We start from the raw sequence: 23,277 nt of genomic DNA, 5'->3' as shown, positions 1-23,277 counted from the left end.
TGGCTCTGCCCCCCTGCGGCCCCTCCCCAGCCCAGTGCCAGCCACACCCATGCACAGAAGCTCCTCCCTGCCGTGCCCTGAGGCAGTTGCAGGAGCTAAAGCCCCACCCACAGTGGTGAGAACATCCCAGCTCCACCCCACCCCACAGCCAGTGCTCCTTGGCAAGCTCCACCCCTCACTCCAGGTGGGAGCCACCCTGGTGAGGGGGCACGCCACTGCCCCCTGGGCACTCCTCTGTGCAGCCCAGGCAGGGGGAACTTTGGGGCTGTGGGGGCCGTCCCTGGTACCTGTGTTCGTCAGGGATGCTCTGCACCTGCAGCCAGGTGTCATCCATGGGTGGGGGCATGGGCATGCTGACGGTAGTCCTGTTGATGTCACCGATGACGCTGAGCGCCTCCTTTAGCGTGTGGTGCATGCGCAGCATCTCGTCGCGTTGCTGTGCCTGCTCTGCCAACTCCTCCATCAGTGTGTTCTGGTCCCCGCACGAGTACAGATTGGCCAGCGGCTCCAAGATGATGAACTCCATGGTCTGAGAGTGTATGAACAGGAAAGAAGGTTGGGACCTGATGCCTGTGCCGCCCTGGCTGCCTTGCTGGGACTGTGCGCTGGACTTGGAGCCCCTTGGAGTATGGCTTTTCACACGGGCTTCTATACTGCTTTGACTGGAAGATCCACCTCCCCACTGCCTTTTCTCACTCAGATGGGGACACCGAGATTGAGAGGAAAAGACACCTGTCCAATGTCACAGATCTGGGAGGGGACTTAGGACCTATCACGCCAAGAGGACACCTATCTACTCAGTTTTTTTTTTTGGCAGGGTGGGGGGCGGTGATAGGGTCTCGCTCTGTCACCAGGCTGGAGTACAGTGATCACTGCTCACTGCAGCCTCAACCTCCTGGGCTCAAAGTGACCCTCCAACATCAGCCTCTCGAGTAGCTAGAACTACAGGCACGTGCCACCACCAAGCCCAGCTATTTGTAAAATTTTTGTGTGGAGACAAGGTCTCACTATGTTGCCCAGGCTGGTCTCAAGTGATCCTCCCGCCTCGGCCTCCAGGAGTGGGAGCTGGAGCTGATGCCTGGATACAGGAGCTCTGTGGGTGGGAGTGAGACACAACACAGGGTCTTGAGCTCTGGGGAGCAAGCAGCGTCCTCTGGTGAAAGAAATCCTGGACTTGCCAGCAGAAGTTTTGCCTCTTACTGGCCATGTGCTCTGAATACAGTTACCTGCCCTCCAGGAGCTTCAGTTTCCTTATCTGAAAAATAAGGACACCTGACCCCTTCCCTGCCCAGTTCAGTGTTGTGGGAAAGGGCTGCTGTCAAGACAATACCCAGTCCTGCCCTCCTCCCTGAGTGGGCCAGGTAGCACATGTAGCCTCTTCCCAGCTTTCCTGGGTGGCACTGCCAGCCTGGCCCCCTGGTGCCCATTCAATCTAGTCCTTCATATTGCTGGGGCACGGGGAAGCTCTGAGTAACGTGGGACTATAGAGTGCAAGAGGGTTGCTGATGGTCTGGTCCCGTGCCCTCCTCATTCCTGGGCATTCTTGACAAAGGCTCCCAACAACTGAGGGTACGTAGCAGCTGTAGACACCAGCCTGATGAATATCTCATTGGGGGGAGGGCGCCATAGCAGGAGTGGAGCGCCAGGGAAATACAGAACCCAGGCCTGGGAGGTGCTGATGTGAGAGGCCCAAGAAACCTCAGCTTTGCACTTGTTGAATACCATCTGCACCTCTCAGGAGCGAGAGTGCCAGGCTCAGGAGGTCCTTGCCCAAGCAAGGGAGCTTGAAAAGGGGGCTAGGGGTGTGCTCTGCTATTTTCAAGGGCTGGCAGGGGGACCCCTCTGGAGGTACTTGGGGCAGGGCTGCATGCCGTGGCTCCTGAATGACAGAGTCAGCTCTGTGCCCCACAAGACCACTCCCTATCCAGAACTCACTGTGATCATGTGCTGGGTCCAGATGCTCACGCAGCCTCCTGGGGGGAGCATCAGGTGTGCTGCCTGCCCGGGACGGCCCACTAGAGTCTGCCCCGCTCTGCCCTGCTGTAGAACAACTCCCGTTCTGCCTTTGGAGAGGTGTTCATTTAAACGATAACACTGGGCTGGCCCCCATGGCACAATTACCACGGAGAGTCTGCCGCTACCCAGGGCTGAGAGCTCTAGTTCTTCTCTGAAGCCACCAGGATGGATGAACAGTGGCTTCACCCACTTGGCCGACTCAGCTGCCTTTCTTCAGCTCATCTGCTCCTAGGATCCACTCTGCCTCTGGCTGGCACCTGATCTGAGGCCCAGGCTCACATCTCCACCCACAGGCCCCAGCAGCTGCTTCACCTCCGACTCCATCCCCCACCAAGCACTGCCCCTCACCAGCTACTGGGGTGCCACTAGTGCTCCTACATGGTGCTCCCTCTCCAGACCCTCGGGTCCAGCTGTAGCTTCCTTCTGGAAGCCATACCCCAAGACCCCAGCCCTGCTCTAGGGCCCTGTATCCCCGACTTCCTGCATCCTTCTCCCTCCTTCTGGGAACATGAACTTGCCCTGCCAGCCTGATGACTCCTGGAGGGCAGGACACCAGGGCCCTGGACCATGGCAGGCCCGGGAGTGTCTGCTGCCAGCGATGCTGGAGCTGGTGCCCATGTCCACGTGATGTCCATGGCACAGTGGCCACCTGAGGCTGGGCGCATCTGAGTGGGGCCCTTACCTCTCCCTGAGTGAAGTTCGCCAGGTCCTCCCCTGTGAACTGCCTCCAAACTCACATTCCTGTTCTGTGCCTTTGCCCGGAATGTTCCTTTTGCCTGGAATACCACTCCCCATTCTCTGCTCCCGATGGCCTGTGCTCTTCAGAGCCCAAACACTGCCTCCTCCCGCGAGGCCTTCCTGATGCCAGATCTGCTGGCTCACCGTGGGCCCCAAGCTCCAGACATGCGGACCAGAAGAGTCTCCGAAATGAGCAGTGTGGGAGAGTAAGGCTGAGAGCGGGCAAGGACTGGCCTGAGGTCACAGGACATGTCAGTGAGATCTCTGGAAGGCCCGGGGCTGCTCTGTGGGGTTCCTGGGTGAGCAGAAGCTCTTGACAGACCCTCCTAGTCCTGGTCTGGGCTCTGAGAAGACAGCGGGGTACACAGGGGTCTGAGGGGCAGCGGCCTGTCTCCACGGCCAGCAATCCCAAAAGTTCAGGACCCGTGATGCCCTCCCAGCGAACTGACTGCAATGCAGATTCTCGGGCTCCACTTCAGAGATTCTGTAGGGGTGGGTGGGGTCCAGGAATCTGCATGCTCAGCCATGCCATGGACACGAGTGGACACCACCTCTAGAGGCACACACAACTCCCAGGAGGATGGATGTACAGCAAACTCCCCAGAAACTCTTGGGAGCACATCTGAGGCACGTGCACACATGCAACCTGGGACCACCAAAGGCACAGCCCAAGTCACGTGTTCCCGGCAGGGAAGCTGGGAGGAAGGCCCTCTACCTGGTCCACACCCCCACTCACCACCCCCAGCTCCTCACCTCCAGCTGGTCCCTTCTGATCTCAGCTGCCTCTCCCTGGAAGATGTAGATCTTCTTGTGCCAGGCCAGCTTCAGTGGGGCTAGTGGGCCCTCTAGGGCAATGGTCACTTGTAGGGTGGCATCTGTGTGCACTGGCCCCACATCCATTGAGAAGGCCAGGGTGTTGCGGGAGCTGAGGCTGCCATTGTGGCCATAGAGAATGGCCCCAACCAGCAGGTCCTGCTGGGGGAAGGCTGTGGCTGGTTGAGTGGCCTGGAGCAACTGTCCCCAGCGAGGGCTGTCTGTGACGTGGTAGTGGACCTCATCCCCACTGCGGATGTCGAGGTTGGTGCCCAGGTGGAGCTCGGCCATGTTGATGGTACCCTGGCCTCCTTGAGGGACCATGAGGCCAGAGCCATTGGCCACACAGAGGTAAGGCTCCAAGGCCTGCACCTCCAGCATCGTGATGGCCTGGTGCTGCCTGTCAGACACCTGCAGCAGGATCCAGCCGTGGTCAGCCCGAGTGCGTGAACAGGACTCGCCTCTTCCTGAGGCCCCTCCTGGATGAAGCGGTAGATGGGCTGCATGGGCTCATCCGTGGCCATGATACTGCCAAAGAGGAGGTCCTTGTGGGTCAGCACCAGCTGGGCCTCAGCAAAGCCCAAATCAGCATTGCTGAAGGCCATGTTGTCTGTAGTCAGCAGCCGCCACCTACCCCAGGCCACATGGAAGATGCAGCTGATGGTCTGCATAGGGGCGTGGTCATTCATAGGCTGGATGGCCAGTCAGAAGACACCCCGTACCTCCTCCCAGGCCACATCACCACTGCTCTGGTCCTGGCAGCAGCAGCAAATGGGATATCATCTTCCGTGATCTCGGAGTCATCATGCTGCTAGACCAGTTGGCCACACAAGAGGTCTCCATTGGTGAAGGATGTCACCATAGTGGTCTTGTCCTGTGTCCCACGCCAAGTCAACCTCCCATGGCGGGGCTGCTCCATGACCTCATAGAGGTACCTGGCACTGTTGAGACTCTTGACGAAGAGCTGGTGAGCAGAGAGGACACACCCACCACCCTCAGGCACCACGAGGACATTGGTGAGGACAGGCATGTCTGGGTCACCGCCAGTATGGATGGAGAAGGTACAGAGTGGGGAGAAATATGGTGGAGCTGTGACATGGAAACAGAAGGTGTCCTCCACTGCCACTGAGGCATGTGCCATGGCCCCATAGGTCACCTCTCCAGCCTGTATGTCATCCTGGGTGAAGCCCTGACCATCTGACAGCTTCGTGCCCTGTAGTTGAAAGTTGCCTTTCCTGGGAGCCTGAACCACCTCACAGTGGAAGGTTGGGGGGCTTGGGCCTGCCTCCTCCAGGGTGGCCTCGAGGTGGGCTGTGGTGAGGGCCTCCTGCTGGGTGTTCTGAGTGTGCAGTGGCTCCACCCGCAGCATCCACACGGTGGCTCTCTGGATGGTCACTAGGAAGGACAGATTGCTCAGGATTTCCCAGCTCACCTGCACCCGCAGATCCAGGTTCTCCACAGTGTCCTCGGCATAGTGCTGTGGGTCAGTGCTCAGGTACCTCACGCGGCCCTGCTCCACATCCTGCTGGTGGAACGCCTGTGTGGCCCACCACTCAGCACCCCCCACACCACCAGCCCCCCACTTCTGCAGCTCCCCGAACTGCAGGCCTCCGGTGACACGGAACAGCACGCTCACATCCTGCCCTACGGCGCTGGTCTCCACCGACAGGTTGGTAGGCAAGATGGGCATGGCAGAGCCCTGGGCCAGATGCAGCCCTGTGCTGCGGTGGATCTGTATGGCTGGCTGGACGGCCACCACCTTCAGCATGGCCAGGGGGCTGGCCTGCAGTCCATTGCTGACCCGGAACGTCAAGTCCTGTGCGGGGCCACCGCAGTGGACATAGACTAGGCTGCCATCCTCCAACTCCCAACAGGAGAACTCGGTCACCAGCTCCCCAGGCTGGTCTCGGTGCTCCACACGGAGGCCAGAGGGGGTGCAAGGAGCTGGAAGGTGAGGCCCTCACAGGCAGAGTCCGGGTCATAGGCCTGGAAAACCTCAGGCCCCAGAGTCTTCTGTGTGTGTTCCAGGATCACCATAAGGCTGCCATGTGGGAAGATGATGCGGGGTGAGTCATTGACAAGGTTGACCTGGATGGGCAGGAGGTCAGTTTGGCCCCTCCGCAGGCATGAGGGCGTGGGCACCCAAGCTGTCACTGACACCTCCAGCAGCAGCTGGTCAGAGGTGTCCTCAGGGCCATTGTGGATGAAGCGGGCCTTGCAGTTCACCACGTCCAGGAGGGTGAACATTTTTCATGCCTGGGCACCCAGGATGTCCAGCTCGAGCTCACCGTAGTGTGCCCCTCAGGTCATGCTGAACAGCACCTGGGATTTACGCAGTTCAGCCTCCATCAGTGCCAGCATGGGCTGCACATGCCACCACTCAAGCCAGGCTGTGCCACCCTTGGTCACCATCACTGGGCTGATAGTCAGCAGCTGGGTGAAATTGGCAAAGACAGGAGGCAGCCCTGGTTCAGGCACGCATGGCTCAGCTAGCTCCACGGACAGCCAAGCCTCGGGGGCCAGGGTGGAGAAAGCTTCATAATGGCCATAGGCATTGTCCTCATACTCCTCCACCTCCTCCAGTCTGCAGCCAGCCACCATGTTGTGTGTCAGCAAGGCTTCCCGCAGCCCCCACCTCTGGCCATTGACACTGAGGTCTTCCATGCAGCCAGCCCAGCAGGGAGGCATTGGCGGCCCCTGGTGTCAGGCCTGAGCGGTGTTCCCGGAGGTAACAAGAGGCATCTGCAACCAGCTCCCCAAGAAGGAGACTGTCACGTGGCTCCAGGTAGCTGAGGACTCCTCGGTTCAAAGTACGTGTGGGGTGCTGGTCCATGGAGATTTCTAGCTGGTGAGTGTTGATGTGGATGCTGACCTTGTGGGGCTGCGCGTCGGCCACAGGCACACTGTTGAGGAGCAGTACAGTACCCTGGCCCTTCTCGACCATGGACCACGTGGCCCTCAAATATGTCCACACAGGTGAAGTCCCCACACCAGCCCACTACCTGGAAGGCCAAGGGTGCCTGCCAGCTCTGTGTGGTGAGTGTAAACTCCAGGGTTCCTTCGTCCTGAGTGCCCCAGGCAGGGAAGGCAGCCAGAGAGTGGGGCTCAGAGAAGCCCAGGGCCACATCATCACTTGTGGAAAACTCTTCAGCACAGCCCTCATGCATATTGGGGGTCAGAGGCCGGAGGAGGCTGCGGCCATTGAGAGTGGCTACATGGAGGCAACCCCTCAGGGGATGGCTGGTTCCCCTCAGGTAGAGCAGGCCAAGGCTCCCAGTGCTCCCAACAAAGAGCCCATAGGGGACCTCTAGGGGGGCTCCCAGGACTACAGAGGAGGCATTCAGAAACCCATCGACTGACAATGTGGGCCAGTCCTCTGAGACAGTCAGAACTGTAGTGTGGGGGACGGAATCACTCAGCAGCATTTCTGCTGGGGTCTGCAGCCTCAGCTCCTCCTGGCCCAGGACAAGCCTGATCTGAGGAGAGACAGGGAATGGGAGATGGGGAGCAGCACTTTGAATCCATCATTTCCCTTATAAAAGCACAGTGGGTTCCCCACAGTTGGGGCCCCAGAGCAGAAAACCTAGGACAAGGGCCTCTGGTGCCACTCCTCTTGCCTTCCTGCCATCTCTTTATTTATCCTCCAAACACTCACCAAAGGAAACACTCCGGGCCAGGCCTGGATGGGCTCTGGGGACCCTGATGTGAATCAGATGTGGTCCTTGCCCACAAGGAACTGACATATAGCAAGATGCTCTTCTAGAAACCCAACCTGTATTTTTAAATTCTCCTCCTCTTTCCTTGAGTGAGAAGCACCAGAAATATTGTCTTGGAATCTAGATTTCACCCCTGGAATAATGGGTAACTGAGAATCCCTTGATCAGTCCCCCTAAGTTTGGCAAAGTTTCTTAAGGTCACTGAAGGAAGCCAGGCTAACTGTTCAGGGATAGGGAGCCCAGGCAGATGCTCTGTGTTCTGAAAAAAAAAAAGCTGCCTGACCTGTGGTGGAGGAAGATCTCAAGGAGAGATGAAGGACATAGTTCTGTCACCATGACACTGACACCAGAAATGGCTCTGGTATGGTGCTCCCAGATGCTAGAATAGGTGATGGCAGAGTATGGGAACTGCAGGACCAGAACACTAAGAACCACGATCTTGGAGTCCTGGTATGGTGCATCTCTGTAGGGGTGTGGCATCACTGTACCTGCAGAGCTCAACAGCCATCAGCGCCAGACTGCACCACATAGGTGTTCAACAGTGACACTCGTGGCAGTGAGCAGCAATGACAGCAGCAGACTGACCAAGCCCTAGTCCTCTTCCCACTGGGGTGTGGAAGGAGATGGCTGCCCCAAATTTGTTAATTTTTTTTTTCTTTCTAAAATAGAGATGGGGTCTCATTGTGTGGCTCAGGCCAGTCTTGAACTCCTAGGCTCAAGTGATCTTCCCACCTTGGTCTCCCAAAGTGGTGGGATTATAGGCATGAGCCACTGCACCCAGCCTGCCCCAAATTTGGACCAAGACCCTGGGTTCTTAAACTCTTCATGGTATGGGGGAAGACTCAAGAAGGAGCCACAAGACTCCTTGATAATAAAGCTTGTGGTGTCTTGAAGGATGAAATGGAAAAATGAAGCTGAGGCAGTACTGGTGCTGTTACTGTAGTGGACAGACAGTGGTGCTGCAGAGAAATTGGTGCAGTGCCACCAAGATGCACAGGCCCCCAGGAGGGGGCCTTGCCCAGGAGGAGGGGATGCCCACACTGAAACTTCAAGGAGAGGCTAGAGTTAGGCAGGTGCAGGGAATGGGTGGGGCACACACTTGGCAGAAGGAGTGTGGTGACCAAAGGCCTGGCAGCAAGTGACCATAAGATGGCCAGGAACTGAAAGCAGTTCAGTGCAGTCAGAGCACAAAGGGCCAGCGAGGGCTTGTGGTGGGAAACGTGGTTGGAGGGAGCCGGTGGGCAGAGCCAGTTCATGAAGGATTTACCATTTCTGAGCTGCTGCTGCCCATCCCACAGTGGAGAACTTGAGACCCCAAGAAAAAAGTGACTTACACAAAGTCACACAGCCAGCTGGGGTTCACTCAAAGCTAGACAAGGAATCTCACCCCAATCCCAGGGGAACGTCACTTACCTGCAGGTGTCCAGAGCTGCAGCAGGAGGTGGTCAGCTGGGCCTACTGCCAGGAGAAGGAGGGCTTCGGGCTGGGACGTGGAGAACTGCAGCTGTAGGTCTATGTCAGTCAGAGCCATGGCCACAGGCACCTCCAGGTGGTTATCACCGAAGAAGGAAGCTGTGTGAGAGAGGGAGCTGTGGTCAAGGCGCAGATTCTTGCCTGGAGGAGGTGAGGTGCTGCAGAGAGGGATGGGTGGGTTGCAGAAAGGGGTCCGTGCTGGTGTACCCTCATGGTTCTGCTATATGGTGCTGCCTCTGAGCACTGCCCAGATCGCAGCATTTCCTTGGTCCTGGCACCAGAAGGCACAACCTCACCTTGTGTCCAGCCCAGACCTTGACTTTGCAGGAGGTCAGACCCAGAAATTCCCAGCAACTCAGGTCTCCTCCTTGGAGGTTCCTGGAGCCAGAGGTCTCTTCCAGCTCTGACTCACCTCCCCTGGGCCCCAGAGGAGTCTCCCTCCCAGGTCTGGCTCCCTGACCTGGCCCAAAGGGAAACATCACTGGCCTGATCACCTGGCTTGGTGGTCACAGCCCCGAGGAATGGAGTTTCTGGAGAATCACCCCCAGGCCAGATTGATCCCTGCTCAGATTCCTTCTCCTAAGTGCCCTTGTGCTTGGGCTCCTGTGCAGCACCTGCCGTGCCATGCCTCGCCTCCATGCATTGGCTGGGGCCACAGCTGGGATCTGGGGGTGGTGTCAGTGTGGCCCACCTATCCCCACTTCTCCCTTAGGCCATTCTTCCAGCTGCCATTGAGGGTGGGGGCGGGAGCTTATTGGCCTGAGTTTGCCAAGGAGCAAAGGCTCTGAGGCCAGATGGGGACCATATGCAGTGTCAAACCAAAGTGGGCCCACAATTCCTCCATTACCTCTGCTGTTGCTTCCTGCTGGAGAGCTATTCACAGTCCCCGCTGAGCAGTCAGATCCGGCCCCATTGTTTCCACCGTGGCCAAGGAACCAGGGATGAGAACAGCTGAGCTCCCAACTTCCCCAGGCCACCACTCAGTCTGAGGCTGAAGACAGGGCCTAGGAGGGGCTGAGGGTCTGCTGGGCAGGCCAAAGAGGGCCTCCCCAGGCAGAAGGCCATGTCTGGGCTTGCCTGGGGTTAGTGGTTCTTAGGCAAGGCCCATTCTGTCCCACACTGGGACTCCTCCTCTTTTGAGTTGCTGCTTCCTCCAGGCAGTTTCCCCAAATTAGCCTCCCTGACTTCCAACCCGCTGCCATAATTTCTGGTCCATGCCTTTTGTGGTGACAAGAGCCAAATATAACTTCGAATTGCCTGCAGATGTCCAGGGCTGGGGGGCAGACAAACATAGGTTAAAAACCGTGATTCATCCCTGTTGGGTTTCACTCAAACCCCAAGAACAAGCACAGGCTGATGGCCTTGATGGGGTGATCCAGCACCAGCCTCACATGCACTGGTCCCTGGCCAGCCTGAGCCAGCTGCCATCTGCTTGAGGAAGTAGCTTCAGCCATTGGAGGAGTTGGAGGTTTGTACACCCTAAGGGCAGCCAGCCCCCCCTGGAGGGATATCCAGGAAAGATCCCGTAAGAGCCCCTCGGGTTGATTTAAATCCCCTCTAGTTATCCCCTTCTCCTGCCAGCACTGCTGGCAACACCAGCACCCTGTCTGGGAAGCTAAGGGAATCAAGTAAGCCCCACAGACCATCTGATCTGCGCGGGGGTGGCCCAGCAGGCTCAGCAGGCACAGCACAGCTTGGTGCCAGCAAGAGACAGACCAGGGAACTGCAGGTGGCGGCCTACTGGGGTGCCTTATCTGCAAAGACATTGATTCCCAAGAGCAAACAGCACACTAAAGTGAGGGAGGCCGTGGCACAAGGGGTGGGGGCGCGTGGCCTGCAGGACGGAGCCACCACTGTCACCCGCTGGAACAGCTCACGGCAGCGGCCAGGAGCCAACTGTTGAGAGGCAGGTGATACTGCCCGCAGTGGGAACATTTATACCAGGAAAAGAGGCAAATACTGAAAATCAGGGTTCCCTCTCCCCAAGAAAGCCCACTGCTAAACATTTACCTACCCAGCACCCACGGGGAAGGGGGCACATCTCCCTGTGCCTAATCACCTGTGTTAGTCAGGGTTCCCTAGAGGGACAGAACTAATAGGAGATACAGACAGATATAGATAGATATAGATATAGATATATAAAGGGGAGTTTATCAAGTATTAACTTACACAATCACAAGGTTCCACAATAGGCTGTCTGCAAGTTTGAGGAGCAAGGAGAGCCAATCCGAGTCTCAAAACTGAAGAACTTGGAGTCCGATGCTAGAGAGCAGGAAGCGTCCAGCATGGGAGAAAGATGTAGGCTGGGAGGCTAGGCCAGTCTCGCCTTTTCACGTTTTTCTGCCTGCTTTATATTTGCTAGCAACTGATTAGAAAGATGGTGCCCACCAGTATTAAAGGTGGGTCTGCCTTCCCCAGCCCACTGACTCAAATGTTAATCTCCTTTTACAATGCCCTCACAGACACACCCAGGAGATCAATACTTTGCAGCCTTCAACCGTATCAAGTTGACACTCGGTATTAATCATCACACCACCCTTGCACTAAAGGTATACATACACCCGCTAGGGCATGGTCAACATCAGGGATCCGGGCCAGACAGGAACTGAAGTAGATGGTTGGCCCTGACCACTGAACCACCTGCCTGTGGCCCCCTCCCAGCAGAAGAGAGTAGAGGCTGTTTGGCCAGAGTGGAATGGTGGCAGGAAGCAGAGGTACTTTCTGGAGCGCTGGGGTCTGAATTGGTCCATTGAGGCTGGGCCCTCCTGCTTCCTGTAGGGCTGAGTGGGAGAAGCTCACAGAGGCTGCCTTGTGCTGCTGGAGTGCATAGCCAGGGAGGTCCCCACCCCAACAGAGGCCTCTGAGGCCTTGCTGGCCAGGGCTTTGGAAACTCTGACAGCGCTGCTTCCCCCACCTCCTGATCTCCTTTTTCTGCCCCTCTTACACTCTCTGAGGGGCTGCAGTTGCAAGAACCCAGAATCTCTGTCTTGGAGGTAGTGGGGGGTGGGCAGTTGAAGAGGGGATTTGAGTGGAGAGGGTCTGCACAATAAAGATGTAATAAGCTAGGAGTCAATCCAGAGGACTTCCTGGAGGAGGTGATGGTGGTGTAGAGTCACAGAGAGGGAGGAATAGGCAGTCTCAGAGGACAGCAGCAAGGCCAAGTGAGAGGCTGGCAGAGGTATACAGGTCCCCGTTGGGTGGGGTGACGAGGGTTTCTGCTCTCTCACCCCCCAGAGCCTCTGGCTTATCACAGGATAAGAGCCAGCTAAGCTCCAGGGGCTTTCCAGGAAAAGTTCCCTTGGAAAGGGTGTGACCTTTTCACTGGTCCTGACAGCACCCTAGAAATGGCTTGGCCTTTTCCCTCCCCTGAGCTCCACAGAGAACACAGCCAGCAGAGGACACATTCCCCATCATCCAGAAATGGGTTTGATTCTCAGCTGAGGGACAGCAGGACTGGTGGAGACTGTCAGACCACACAGCTGCCTACACAGCACCCCCATGCTTGGTTGGTGGTGGGAGGGATGGCGGGGGCTGGCTGTCCACAGGCCAGGCATGACAGGAGGCTCACTGAAAGTGGCACACTTTGGAGGGGCAATGTCAGGGGAGAGCTTCCTCTTGTTGGGCCACAAGACTCCACAAGGACAGCATGGTGACTGATTCCCAGTGCTAGAGGTGAGGCAATCAGCCATGTGTAGGTGTATGTGTATGTATGTGTGTGTGTGTGTGTGTGTGTGTCTATATACACACACATATGTATATATATATATGAGAGTGTGTGTATGTGTGTGTATATATAATTTATTTATTTAGATGGAGTCTTGCTCTGTTGCCCAGGCTGGAGTGCAGTGGCACAATCTCGACTCACTGAAACCTCTGCTTCCTGGGTTCAAGCAATTCTCCTGCCTCAGCCTGCCGAGTAGCTGGGACTATAGTCACCTGCCACCACGCCGGGCTAATTTTTGTATTTTTAGTAGAGATGAGGTTTCACCATATTGGCCAGGCTGGTCTCAAACTCCTGACCTTGTGATCTGCCTGCCTCGGCCTCCCAAAGTGCTGGGATTACAGGTGTGAGCCACAGCACCCAGCTATTTATAGATATTTATAGAATATGACCTCAACTATTTAAACATATCTGTAAGGGTATAAGTACTTTGATAACAAAGAAGCAATACATACTGATAGAAACTAGCTATCATGTCAACAGTGGTTATATTAGGTAGAGAAATTATGTGAGATTTTTATTTTTTTATATTTTACTAATCTCAATAATGGTTGCTTATAAGTTTTATAATCAAGCAAAAAGGTTTCTAAAGTTTTTCAAAATGGAAAGTTATGCTTCTTTATATACTAAAGACAAAAACAAAACTTCCTATTTGAATACCTTTGACTTTTACTGCAGACTTAGAGACCCTTGAAAGGAAAGGCAATCCCCTCCCACTAGTTCTGGTGTCATTCTCCCCGTCTCTCCCTTCACTTCCACCTTGGCTAGTGGTCTCCACCCAAAACGCTTGCTTGGCTTAATCGTTAGAATTCAGGGAAAAAGAGACCCTGAATTCCTAATCTAAACTAAGGTTATACATGTGGGAAATAATAAAGAGAATACAGGTAGTAAGTAAGATTTGGAGGACTTAAAATACCCAGACTTTAATTCCTCTAAGATTATAGTTATTAATCATGCTTTTATATAATATTATCACTTAACATTTAATTTCTAAATATAATGTTCATGAGGAAAAGAGAAAATAGCTTGGCTTCTTTCCTCACCGAAATGTTGTCCTTAGTATCTTCTAGACGTTCCAGAACTGATGTCAGATTTGGCTCATCAGAGTCCACAGACCATATCGGTGAAGATGAATAGGATTCCTGTTTAACCCAGAGACAGCTATGTTAAATGTTTACATACAGACTAACCCAAATATGCAATTAAACCACACCACTAAATGGCAAGATGACCATGGATTTAAACAAAATGTATGGGGGAAAAGGCAACACGTTTAAACCCATGTGAGGAGCTGGACTTCTGAGACAGCCATTCTCCTTGCATAGCACTGTCTGCTGCTACAGCTCATAGAAGTCAACAATTTTCTTCAACACTGGTAGGCAGCCTCTAAATGGCCCTGATCACCCTCACCTCCTGCCATTCACACCCTTGTAAAATTCCACCCCTGGACCTAGTGACTCACTTCTAACAAAGAGAATATAGCAAAAGTAACATCACTTCTGAGGTGAGGCTACAAGGAGACTACGATGCCTGCCTTGGTCACCCTTCTCCTGCTCTTTGCATTGCTCCCTCTGATGGAAGCCAGTTGCCATGTGATGAGGTGCCCTATGGAGAGGCCCACATGGCAAGGTATTGTAAAAGGCCTCTGACCAATAGCCATCTAGAAACGGAGGCCCAGTCCAACAGCCTCTGAGATGAATCCTGCCAATGTGAGCTTGGAGACAGATTCTCTCCCTATCCTGCCTTGGGATGATCACAGCCGCCACCAACACCTTCACTGCCTGGTCAGAGGCCAAGCCAGTGAACCCAAGGTAAACTGGACAGAATCCTGACCCACAGAAACTGTGAGATAATGTGTGTTGTTTTAAGCTGCTAAATTTGTTACAGGGCAATAGATAACTAACTCAAACACCATAAAATTCTAATATTTTATTCTATCACACAAACCAAGTAATACCAAGTAAATGCCATTACTATACATATATATTTTTGGAACACAATTACATGTGATTTTTTAAAAAAACTAATGAACTATGCATTATGTGCTTTCACCCACTAACAGACATTCCCCCTGTTACTTTGTACTGTTCTCTATTATAAATTGGGGAAAAAACATTATTATCATATATTAGCTTCAGAATAACTAGGTTCAAGTCACAGAAAACAATTTTGCACAAACAACTTTAGGCAAAACTGCTTTGAAAACTGTAATCTGAATTAAAGCTGAAGCCACAGAAACCAAATATTTACTGAAGGTTCCTTTTTAAGAAAAACAAGATGGGCCGGGCACGGTGGCTTACGCCTGTAATCTCAGCACTTTGAGAGGCCGAGGTGGGTGGATCACGAGGTCAGGAGATTGAGACCGTCCTGGCTAACACGGAGAAACCCCATCTCTACTAAAAAAATACAAAAAAATTAGCTGGGCGCGCTGGCGGGCGCCTGTAGTCCCAGCTACTCAGGAGGCTGAGGCAGGAGAATGATGTGAAGCCGGGAGGCAGAGCTTGCAGTGAGCTGAGATCGTGCCACTGCACTCCAGCCCAGCGACAGAGCAAGACTCCATCTGAAAAAAAAAAAAAAAAAAAAAAAGAAAAACAAGATAGCTGGACATGGTGGCTCATGCCTATAATCCTGACACTTTGGGAGGCCAAGGCAGGTGGACCACGAGGTCAGGAGATGGAGACCGTCCTGGCCAACATGGTGAAACTCTGTATCTACTAAAATTAAAAAACATAATAGCTGTGTGTGGTGGCACAGGCCTGTAGTCCCAGCTACTCGGGAGGCTGAGGCAGGGGAATCACTTGAACCCGGGAGGCAGAGGTTTCAGTGAGCTGAGATGCGCCACTGCACTCCAGCCTGGCGATAGAGCAAGACTCCATCTCAAAAAACAAAAAAAAGAAAAACAAGTTGTATTGAAGGAGGACATCATTAACAGTATATCTCTTCAGTAATGGTTTATTTTACTATTCTCATTCTTCTCATTCCTCTTCTTACTGTGTTGGAAATCTCTTTACAGGCTAAAAGAAACTCTTCAGAATTACTCCTCTTCTTTTTTTTTCTTTTTTTGGTTTTTTTTGAGACCGAGTTTCGCTCTTGTTGCCCAGGCTGGAGTGCAGTGGCACGATCTCAGCTCACCACAACCTCCACCTCCCGGGTTCAAGCAATTCTCCTGCCTCAGCCTTCCTGCGTAGCTGGGATTACAGGCATGTGCCATCATGCCTGGCTAATTTTGTATTTTTAGTAGAGACAGGGTTTCTCCATGTTGGTCAGGCTGGTCTCGAACCCCTAATCTCAGATGATCCGCCCACCTCGGCCTCCCAAAGTGTTGGGATTACAGGTGTGAGCCACCGCGCCCAGCCAATACTATTCTTAAAGAACACCACTTACTGAGTATTGCATTTTCTTCTATAAATTCTTCAGCATACACTGAGAATACACCATATGGACTATTTTTACGCTTTTAATTTTGGGTTTTTTTTCTTTTGGCTAAGGAAATTGCAATTAGATTTAGGACTTCATTCTGTTAGGTTAGTATTTGTCTAGTAAACTTCAGCATAAGCAAAATAAAATACGTGTTGTTGCTCTGGACTGAAACCCCTCAAAACCATATTTTAAAAATTACAAAAAAAAAATAACTGAAATTAAGCTTTTAAAAACCTTGTAGATGAAAAGATATGATATATAGTAGGTCTAAGTGCCTATTTCAATGGTTCCCAAAGTGCGGCCCTCAGACCCCCAAGTCCAAACTATTTTGACAGGAATACTAACATGGTGACATTTGCTGTTAAGTGTGCAAATACAATGGTGGGTAAAAATGCTGGTACTTTAGCACAAATAAAGGCAGTAACACCAAACTAGTAGTAGTCATGGTATTCTTCACTATGCACAGGAAAGGTTTAAAAAGGAAGGGCGGGTGGGGCATGGTGGCCTACACCTGTAAATCCAGTGCTTTGGGAGGCTGAGGTAGACGGGTCACCTGAGGTCAGGAGTTTGAGACCAGCTTGGCCAACATGGTGAAACCCCATCTCTACTAAAAATACAAAAATCAGCTCAGTGTGGTGGTGCATACCTGTAGTTCCAGATACTTAGGAGGCTGAGGCAGGAGAATCACTTGAACCTGGGAGGCAGAGGTTGCCTTGAGCTGAAATTGCACCTATGTAACTCCAGACTGGGCAACAGAGCAAAACTCCGTCTCCAAAAATAAAAATACAAAGGAAGGGCAACAAAAGGTCAGTTTCATTTAAGAATGTCTATGATAAGGTTGGGAATTTTGGCTCATGTCTATAATTCCAGCACTTTGGAAGGCCCAGGCAGGGGGATCACTTGGGCCTGGGAGTTCAAGACCTGCCTGGGCAACCTGGTGAAACCTCATCTCTACAAAAAATACAAAAATTAGCTGAACACAATGGCTGCATGCCTGTAGTCCCAGCTTCTTGGAAGACTGAGGCAGGAGGATTGACTGAACCCAGAAAGTTGAGGCTGCAGTGAGCTGTGATCACGCTACTGCACTCCAGCCTGGGTGACAGAACAAGGCCCTGTCTCAAAAATTAAAAAAAAAAGAACGTCTATGATGAAGCAGTGAATATTTTACTGCATCTAAATCCTTGAATATATCTTTTTAATATTTCAAGTGATGAAATGGGAAGTATACATGAGCATTCCTACAGGCTGCCTGAGAAAAAACCCTTGAGTGACTAAGTCATGAAGTGAATTAACCACTTTAATGGAATACCATTTTTACTTGAAAGGCTGACTGACAAAAAATGTTATTTTAACTTGCATATCTAAAATGAGATTCTGTCATTTCAAGGAAAACAACAGACAGGCCATAATAAAATTCAATAATAAAATTACTAATAAAATTCAAAATTTTGAACAAAAAATTAGAATTTTAGAAAACTTATATCCACCATCGCTTTCCAAAAGTATTCTGATGAGATTGATGGTGGTATTGATGAATGTATTTTGATACGGTACAATCAAATGTATCAACATGTAGAAGATCTTAGTGAACCACTATTTTATAAATGACCAATGCATGATGTTGTAATATCATGCAAGGGTGGAAGATCCAAAGTTCAAGAAAAACCAAGATTTGATGGAGTATCAAAAAAGAAGCCTAGGCAACATGGCAAAACACCGTCTCTACAAAAAATACAAAAAGTCAGCCAAGTGTGATGGTACACACCTGTAGTCCCAACTACTCCGGAGGCTGAGGTGGGAGGATCACCCGAGTCCCCAGAGACTGAGGCTGCAGTGAGCTGTGATCACACCACTGCCTTCCAGCCTGGGCAACAGGGCAAGGCCCCATCTCAAAAATATATATATATCCACAATGATCTAAAATGGTTATCTGTATGAGATTGGCCTTTGTTCACACTTTTTCAAGAAAATATCACACAATAAATTGAATGCAGAAGCAAACTGACATATCAACTTGCTAATGACATATCAAATGACATATCAAACATCATGCAAATGACATATCAAACATCATGCAGATGACATATCAAACATCAAAGAAATTTGCAAAAGATGTAAGATTGTACTACTTTGGGTTTAGAAATTTTCTTTTCATAAAAGCATTTATAACAATATGTGGTGAGCTTTTAAAGAATATTTTACATATTTCTGATTTAATTTCTAGTGATAAATACCAATAGATATACCCTACATAAACCAAAGCTCCTTGGGCCCTCAATATATTTTTAAGAGTGTAAAGGAATCCTGACCCCAAAACTTGGAGAACTGCTGCCTTCCCCTCCACTTTCTTCCTTCCCTAGAATTTCTTCCTTGGAAGAAACATCCCTTTGCCATTCTATTTTAACTTACATAGTTCCATTGAGGCCAGTTTTGCTACCTCCCTCCCATCTTTCCATGTCTCTCTCAACACAAAACCTGACCAAAGGACTCTACCGGCCCACCCCATTTCCAGTGATCAGCTGTCAGGTGGACTAAGCCAAGCAAATCTGGGTTTTCCCTGAGACTGGACCTCTCTTTCTGGGAGAGATGGAATCACAGGGACAAGGCTGGCCACCTTGGGGTAGTAAGAATTCATCCTGCCTAAACAGGGAGAATTCAGACAAGTTTCTAGAAAGCCGAACTACTTTCTAGATAGTCAGAGATAATTATATTTTTTGCCATGACTGTAAGAATGCCCATTTCACTGCACACTTTCTAACATTTTTACCAATCTGATAAATAAAAGCTGATACTAAGATGAAAAAAAGGCTGGGCACAGTGGCTCACACCTGTATTCCCAACACTTTGGGAGGCTGAAGTGGGCAAATCACCTGAGGTCAGGAGTTCAAGACCAGCCTGGCCAACATGGTGAAACTCCGTCTCTACTAAAAATACAAAAATTAGCCAGGCATGGTGGCATGCGCCTGTAATCTCAGCTACTCGGGAGGCTGAGGCAGGAGAATTGCTTGAACCCAGGAGGTGGAGGTTGCAGTGAGATCACGCCACTGCACTCCAGCCTGGGCGACAAGAACAAGACTTCATCTCAAAAAAAAAAAAAGAAAAAAAAAGAAAAAAAAGTTCCCATCCAATATAATTTCTTCCATCTCTAGAAACAAATTCAGCAATGAGAACTGAAAGTCACCACGTGGAAGGTTTCAAGGATTTAGGTCTACCTATTGATGTCTAAAGCATTAGTAAAGTTAGAAAAAAATACGCACACACACATGCACGCACACACACACACCCCTATGTATTCAGTACCAGAAAACATGACTGACTACATGGTACAGTCATCCAACAGAAAGCACACAATAACTGAAGGCAATGTAGAGGAGTAAGTTATAACATGGGTCTACAATACTGTGGAGTGAAAAAGCAGATTACAGACAAGTATCTGATTTTTAAGGGAGAGGAAACCTATGCAAGCACAGGAGAAAAGAGATGAGCAGATGACTGGAAAGATACAAATTTCTCACAGCGACACCTTCTCAGTGGTAGAATTACATAGGTAATGTGTTCTAGTTTTGCCTGAAAGTTTTCTAAATTTCTTAAAATAAGGTTTTGTTTTCCATATTATAAAATATCCATCACCCCAGGAAATTTAACCTTCAGCACAAACTCTATAACATGTTCAAAGTTTGTTCAGTTTAATATTTAAGAGACAATCTATTTTGAAAGACATTTAAAATGACCAATATTTAAACCTATGCATTAATATTTTTCAATCACATGCTTTACATTTTGTAATTTTGATAAGTTTAAGCTTTAGATCCATCTTGAAAAGATAAATTTTCTGTTTGTCTTTAAAATATTACCTACAATATGCCTGTTTTTAAACAGTTAATGGTGCTCAAAAATTGCAATATAAATTCAGGCAGTGTTCCTTACATAGAATGTGTAAGTGCTTCTAATACTGCTCTTTTTCACCAGTTATGAAAACACAGAACAATTACCTAAGCAGCTAATTATTCAGGTCCTTTGTTTCTCCTCCATTCTGTTAGTTTCATACTAATTTCTAGGCCTGTGAGGATGAAGATGTCTGTGACAGATACCACCAAGGTTACTATAGGCGGACAAATTTCCAACAAGTTTATCACCACTACCATCCCCACCATAAAACTGTCTCAATCAAGGGCAACACAATTCAAGGTTAGCCAAGACAACCTCTTTACCTGTCACTGCTTAAGAAAAGGATTTTTTGGTCTTGTTTAGAAAGAACTTTCTGTATCTATTTTTCTCCTTAAATCCACTGAGACCAATGTGTGCCTCTATCTGAAGCACCAGCAAGCAAAACTGCCTGCCAGTATGTTCAGTTTTTGTATCTTTCCAAATGTAGGGCACAGCTATCTTTTGATATCATAATTTTTTGAAAACTGATGCACAAATTTCTTCTTGAAAGTTCAGCCGGGCGCGGTAGCTCACGCCTGTAAGCCCAGCACTTTGGGAGGCTGAGGCAGGCAGATCACGAGGTCAGGAATTCAAGACCAGCCTGGCCAACATGGTGAAACCTGTCTCTACTAAAGCTACAAAAATTAGCCAGGTGCGGTGGCAGGTGCCTGTAATCCCAGCTACTCAGGAGGCTGAGGCAGAAGAATTGCTTGAACCTGGGCAGCAGAGGTTCCAGTGAGCCAAGATTGCACCACTGTACTCCAGCCTGGGTGATAGAGTGAGACTCCATCTCAAAAAAAAAAAAAAAAAAAGAATTTCAGGTATGCAGCAGTTGTAATTCTTCTGAAGGCTGCTTATGGGACACATTACTTTCATACTTTGCTGTTCAATAAATGTGGGGTGGAGAATAAAGTGAATTGACAGAATTACCATATAAAATAAAATTTGAAGTCCTCTGACAACAAAAGAAACTTAAAATACACACACATACACACACACACACAGTTTTCCCTGCTAATCATTTTACAACAACTAAGTAGCTAACCCAGAGCCCACAAAAGCAGAGTAAAAATTCTAACACTTGGTAAAATAAAAATGCACATATATCCCTGTCATCTAAAAAAAAATGCTTAAGTATTCAAAGACAGCAATTATAGCTACTGAGAACATCATTGTAAGCAAACTGAGGCAGAGAAAACAAAGGTGTTACGACGATTTGAACCACCTAAGCTGCAGAAACCCACTGGATGGTTTCCCAGGTTCCGAGTTGGCATTATCTTTCAGAACGATCTTCTAGAAGAGACCACATAACACTGTTACAAAGGATCTGGAGAAAGGGACCCCGGCTTCATCACTCTGGCTCTCCAGTCATGCTTTACATTTTCACTTCTTATACTCTCTTTCGTAGGAAGTCAATTTACAGACTTCCATCAAGCCCTTAGAGACCTTTTTGTACTATCCATAACAAGTTCTTGATGTTATGTCTGCACTTTTGACAAATTCTTAGCAGTTAACTTACAAGGCCTTGTAACTTACAAGGCAGATTTTTGTTCAAGCACAATATAGCTAGAATAGGGTCATACATTCAATAAAACAAATATTTACCAAGCATTTATTGAGTGGAAGATAAAAAGCACAAAGCATAATTATAAAACATTCTCCCCTGCCACCATAAAAATTTTTTTAAAGCCTTACAAAATACAGCATAACATAACCAAAGCAAAAATAATGAGGACTAAAGAGGGGAGGAAGGGGAAATATCAGCATGAACTAAATATGACCCAGAAGAGCCTTGATGGTCAGACACGTAAAGATAAATTGGGTAGGGTTGGGGGTGGCTGTCAGGGGCACATTCTACAGGGGAAAAACAGCTGATACAGAAGCCTGAAAAGAAAGCGGGCAGAGCACCTGGACAGGACTCTTACCTGCTGCATCCAGGGTACAATGCGCCTTTCCAGAACACAGCAGCGGCCCGGGGGGAGGGATCATTCAAACAGCACCAGAGGCTGCATTCCAACTTTTCCTCCATCAACGAGTCCGTTTTCATTGTTAGTTTCTCCTTAAAAACGATTGGCTGAACATGTGGGAACAAGGAAAACCTGACTGAAGAATGAGGCGTTTAAGCTTAAGGGCCTTGGATCAGGGCGCGGTGGCTCAGGCCTGTAATCCCAGAACTTTGGGAGGCAGAGATGGGTCATTTGAGATCAGGAGTTTGAGACCAGCCTGGCCAACATGATGAAACCCCATCTCTACTAAACAACACAAAAGTTAGCCAGGCGTGGTGGCGGGCGCCTGTAATCCCAGCTCGGGAGGCTGAGGCAGGAGAATCGCTTGAACCCATGGACTGTCAAGAGACGGAGGCTGCAGTAAGCCGAGATCGCCCCACTGCACTCCAGCCTGGGCAACACAGTGAGACTCCATCTCAACAAGCACCTGCCACCATGCCCGGCTAATTTTTGTATTTTTAGTAGAGACAGGGTTTTACCATGTTGGCCAGGCTGGTCTAGAACTCCTGACCTCAGGAGATCCGCTGCCTCAGTCTCCCAAACTGCTGGGATTACAGGAATGAGCACTGCGCCCGGCCAAAAACCCGAAAATCTAAAGACCTTTCCCCTTCCCCGCCTGGGCTCAAACAACAGCCGGAGCCGCCCTGCCACGCCTCGTCGCGGTCCCGGGGAGCAGGCTGGCTGACTGAGTGCGACCATGGGCCCCGAAAGGGCTGCGGGCGACACGGGCTCCCACCTCGGGGCGCGGCGACTGGGGCGAGAGGTGCCCGCAGCCCCCAAGCCAGCCCCGCGCAAAAAGCCAGAGAGACGCGCCCTCCCCCTCCTCCCACCCAAGCCTCACGCAGCGGGGCGGGCCAGTCGCGGGAGAAGGGGGCGCGCTTGCCCCGCCAGGGGAACCGGGGCCTCTCCCGGGCAGGCTCCACTTTGTCCCGGGACTCTGGGGGCCTCCTCTCTGCCCTCGCCCTGCCCCGTGAGGCTGCCACTGGGCGCCTCACCGTGATGTTGCAGTGGAGCCTGAGCTGCGGCGGCGGCTCCTGGTTCTTGTGGAAGACAGAGGCCAGCAACTTCAGCTTGGCCTTGAACCCCGACACGGACATTTTACTCTCACCTCTGGCGGGAGGGACGCGGAAGGTGAGCAGGTCGGGAGCCGCTGTCATGGCCGCGACCACCCGCGAGACCTCTCGGCGGCGCTTTCCCAGCTCCGCCTCTCCCCGCTGCCTCGACTCCAGTCGGAGTAGGGCTGGAAAATGGCAAGGGGCACCGAGGCCTCTGCGGGGAGCTGTGTGGCGGCCTGGGCGGCTGCTCCCCTTGTAACAGACTCCACCGACAGGAGGCGCTGCTCCTGTCAAGCCGCAGCTTAAAAGGGCAACAGCACAGCCGTCCCCGCTACCGCCTGGGAAAGGGCTGTCCCTACCCCGCTCCCGTCCCTCTCGCCCCTCACACCCCT

At 50.8% G+C, this 23,277-nt stretch overlaps 1 protein-coding gene and 1 pseudogene across 1 annotated transcript; both read right to left on the bottom strand.

The window, feature by feature from the left end:
• LOC112129033 (chondroitin sulfate proteoglycan 4-like) overlaps positions 1–8,814 on the bottom strand; it is an 18,750-nt pseudogene extending 9,936 nt beyond the window's left edge.
• On the bottom strand, positions 6,956–23,277 carry LOC100935705 (uncharacterized). Its single transcript, XM_054531750.1, has 5 exons — positions 22,826–23,277; positions 21,750–21,898; positions 13,521–13,619; positions 8,697–8,855; positions 6,956–7,043 (listed from the first exon to the last, which is right to left on the bottom strand). Exons 1-3 carry the CDS (start codon positions 22,985–22,987, stop codon positions 13,565–13,567), a joined length of 366 nt encoding a protein of 121 aa, XP_054387725.1. The 5' UTR covers positions 22,988–23,277; the 3' UTR covers positions 6,956–7,043; positions 8,697–8,855; positions 13,521–13,564.

This window comes from Pongo abelii, chromosome 16 (assembly GCF_028885655.2).
Source record: "Pongo abelii isolate AG06213 chromosome 16, NHGRI_mPonAbe1-v2.0_pri, whole genome shotgun sequence".
NCBI classification, from domain to species: domain Eukaryota; kingdom Metazoa; phylum Chordata; class Mammalia; order Primates; family Hominidae; genus Pongo; species Pongo abelii.
The sequence above is the reverse complement of the archived record's forward strand: the minus strand, read 5'-3'. Positions and strand labels throughout refer to the sequence as shown.

What these genes read in the sequence shown, in the direction of transcription:
- LOC100935705 (XM_054531750.1), bottom strand. Translation starts at nt 22,987, where the DNA reads ATGACAGCGGCTCCCGACCTGCTCACCTTCCGCGTCCCTCCCGCCAGA. An exon ending in GGCTCCACTGCAACATCACG is followed by an intron (nt 21,899 to 22,825) that starts GTGAGGCGCCCA and finishes CCACATGTTCAG; the next exon opens with CCAATCGTTTTTAAGGAGAA. An exon ending in TTGTACCCTGGATGCAGCAG is followed by an intron (nt 13,620 to 21,749) that starts GTAAGAGTCCTG and finishes TGGGTTAAACAG; the next exon opens with GAATCCTATTCATCTTCACC.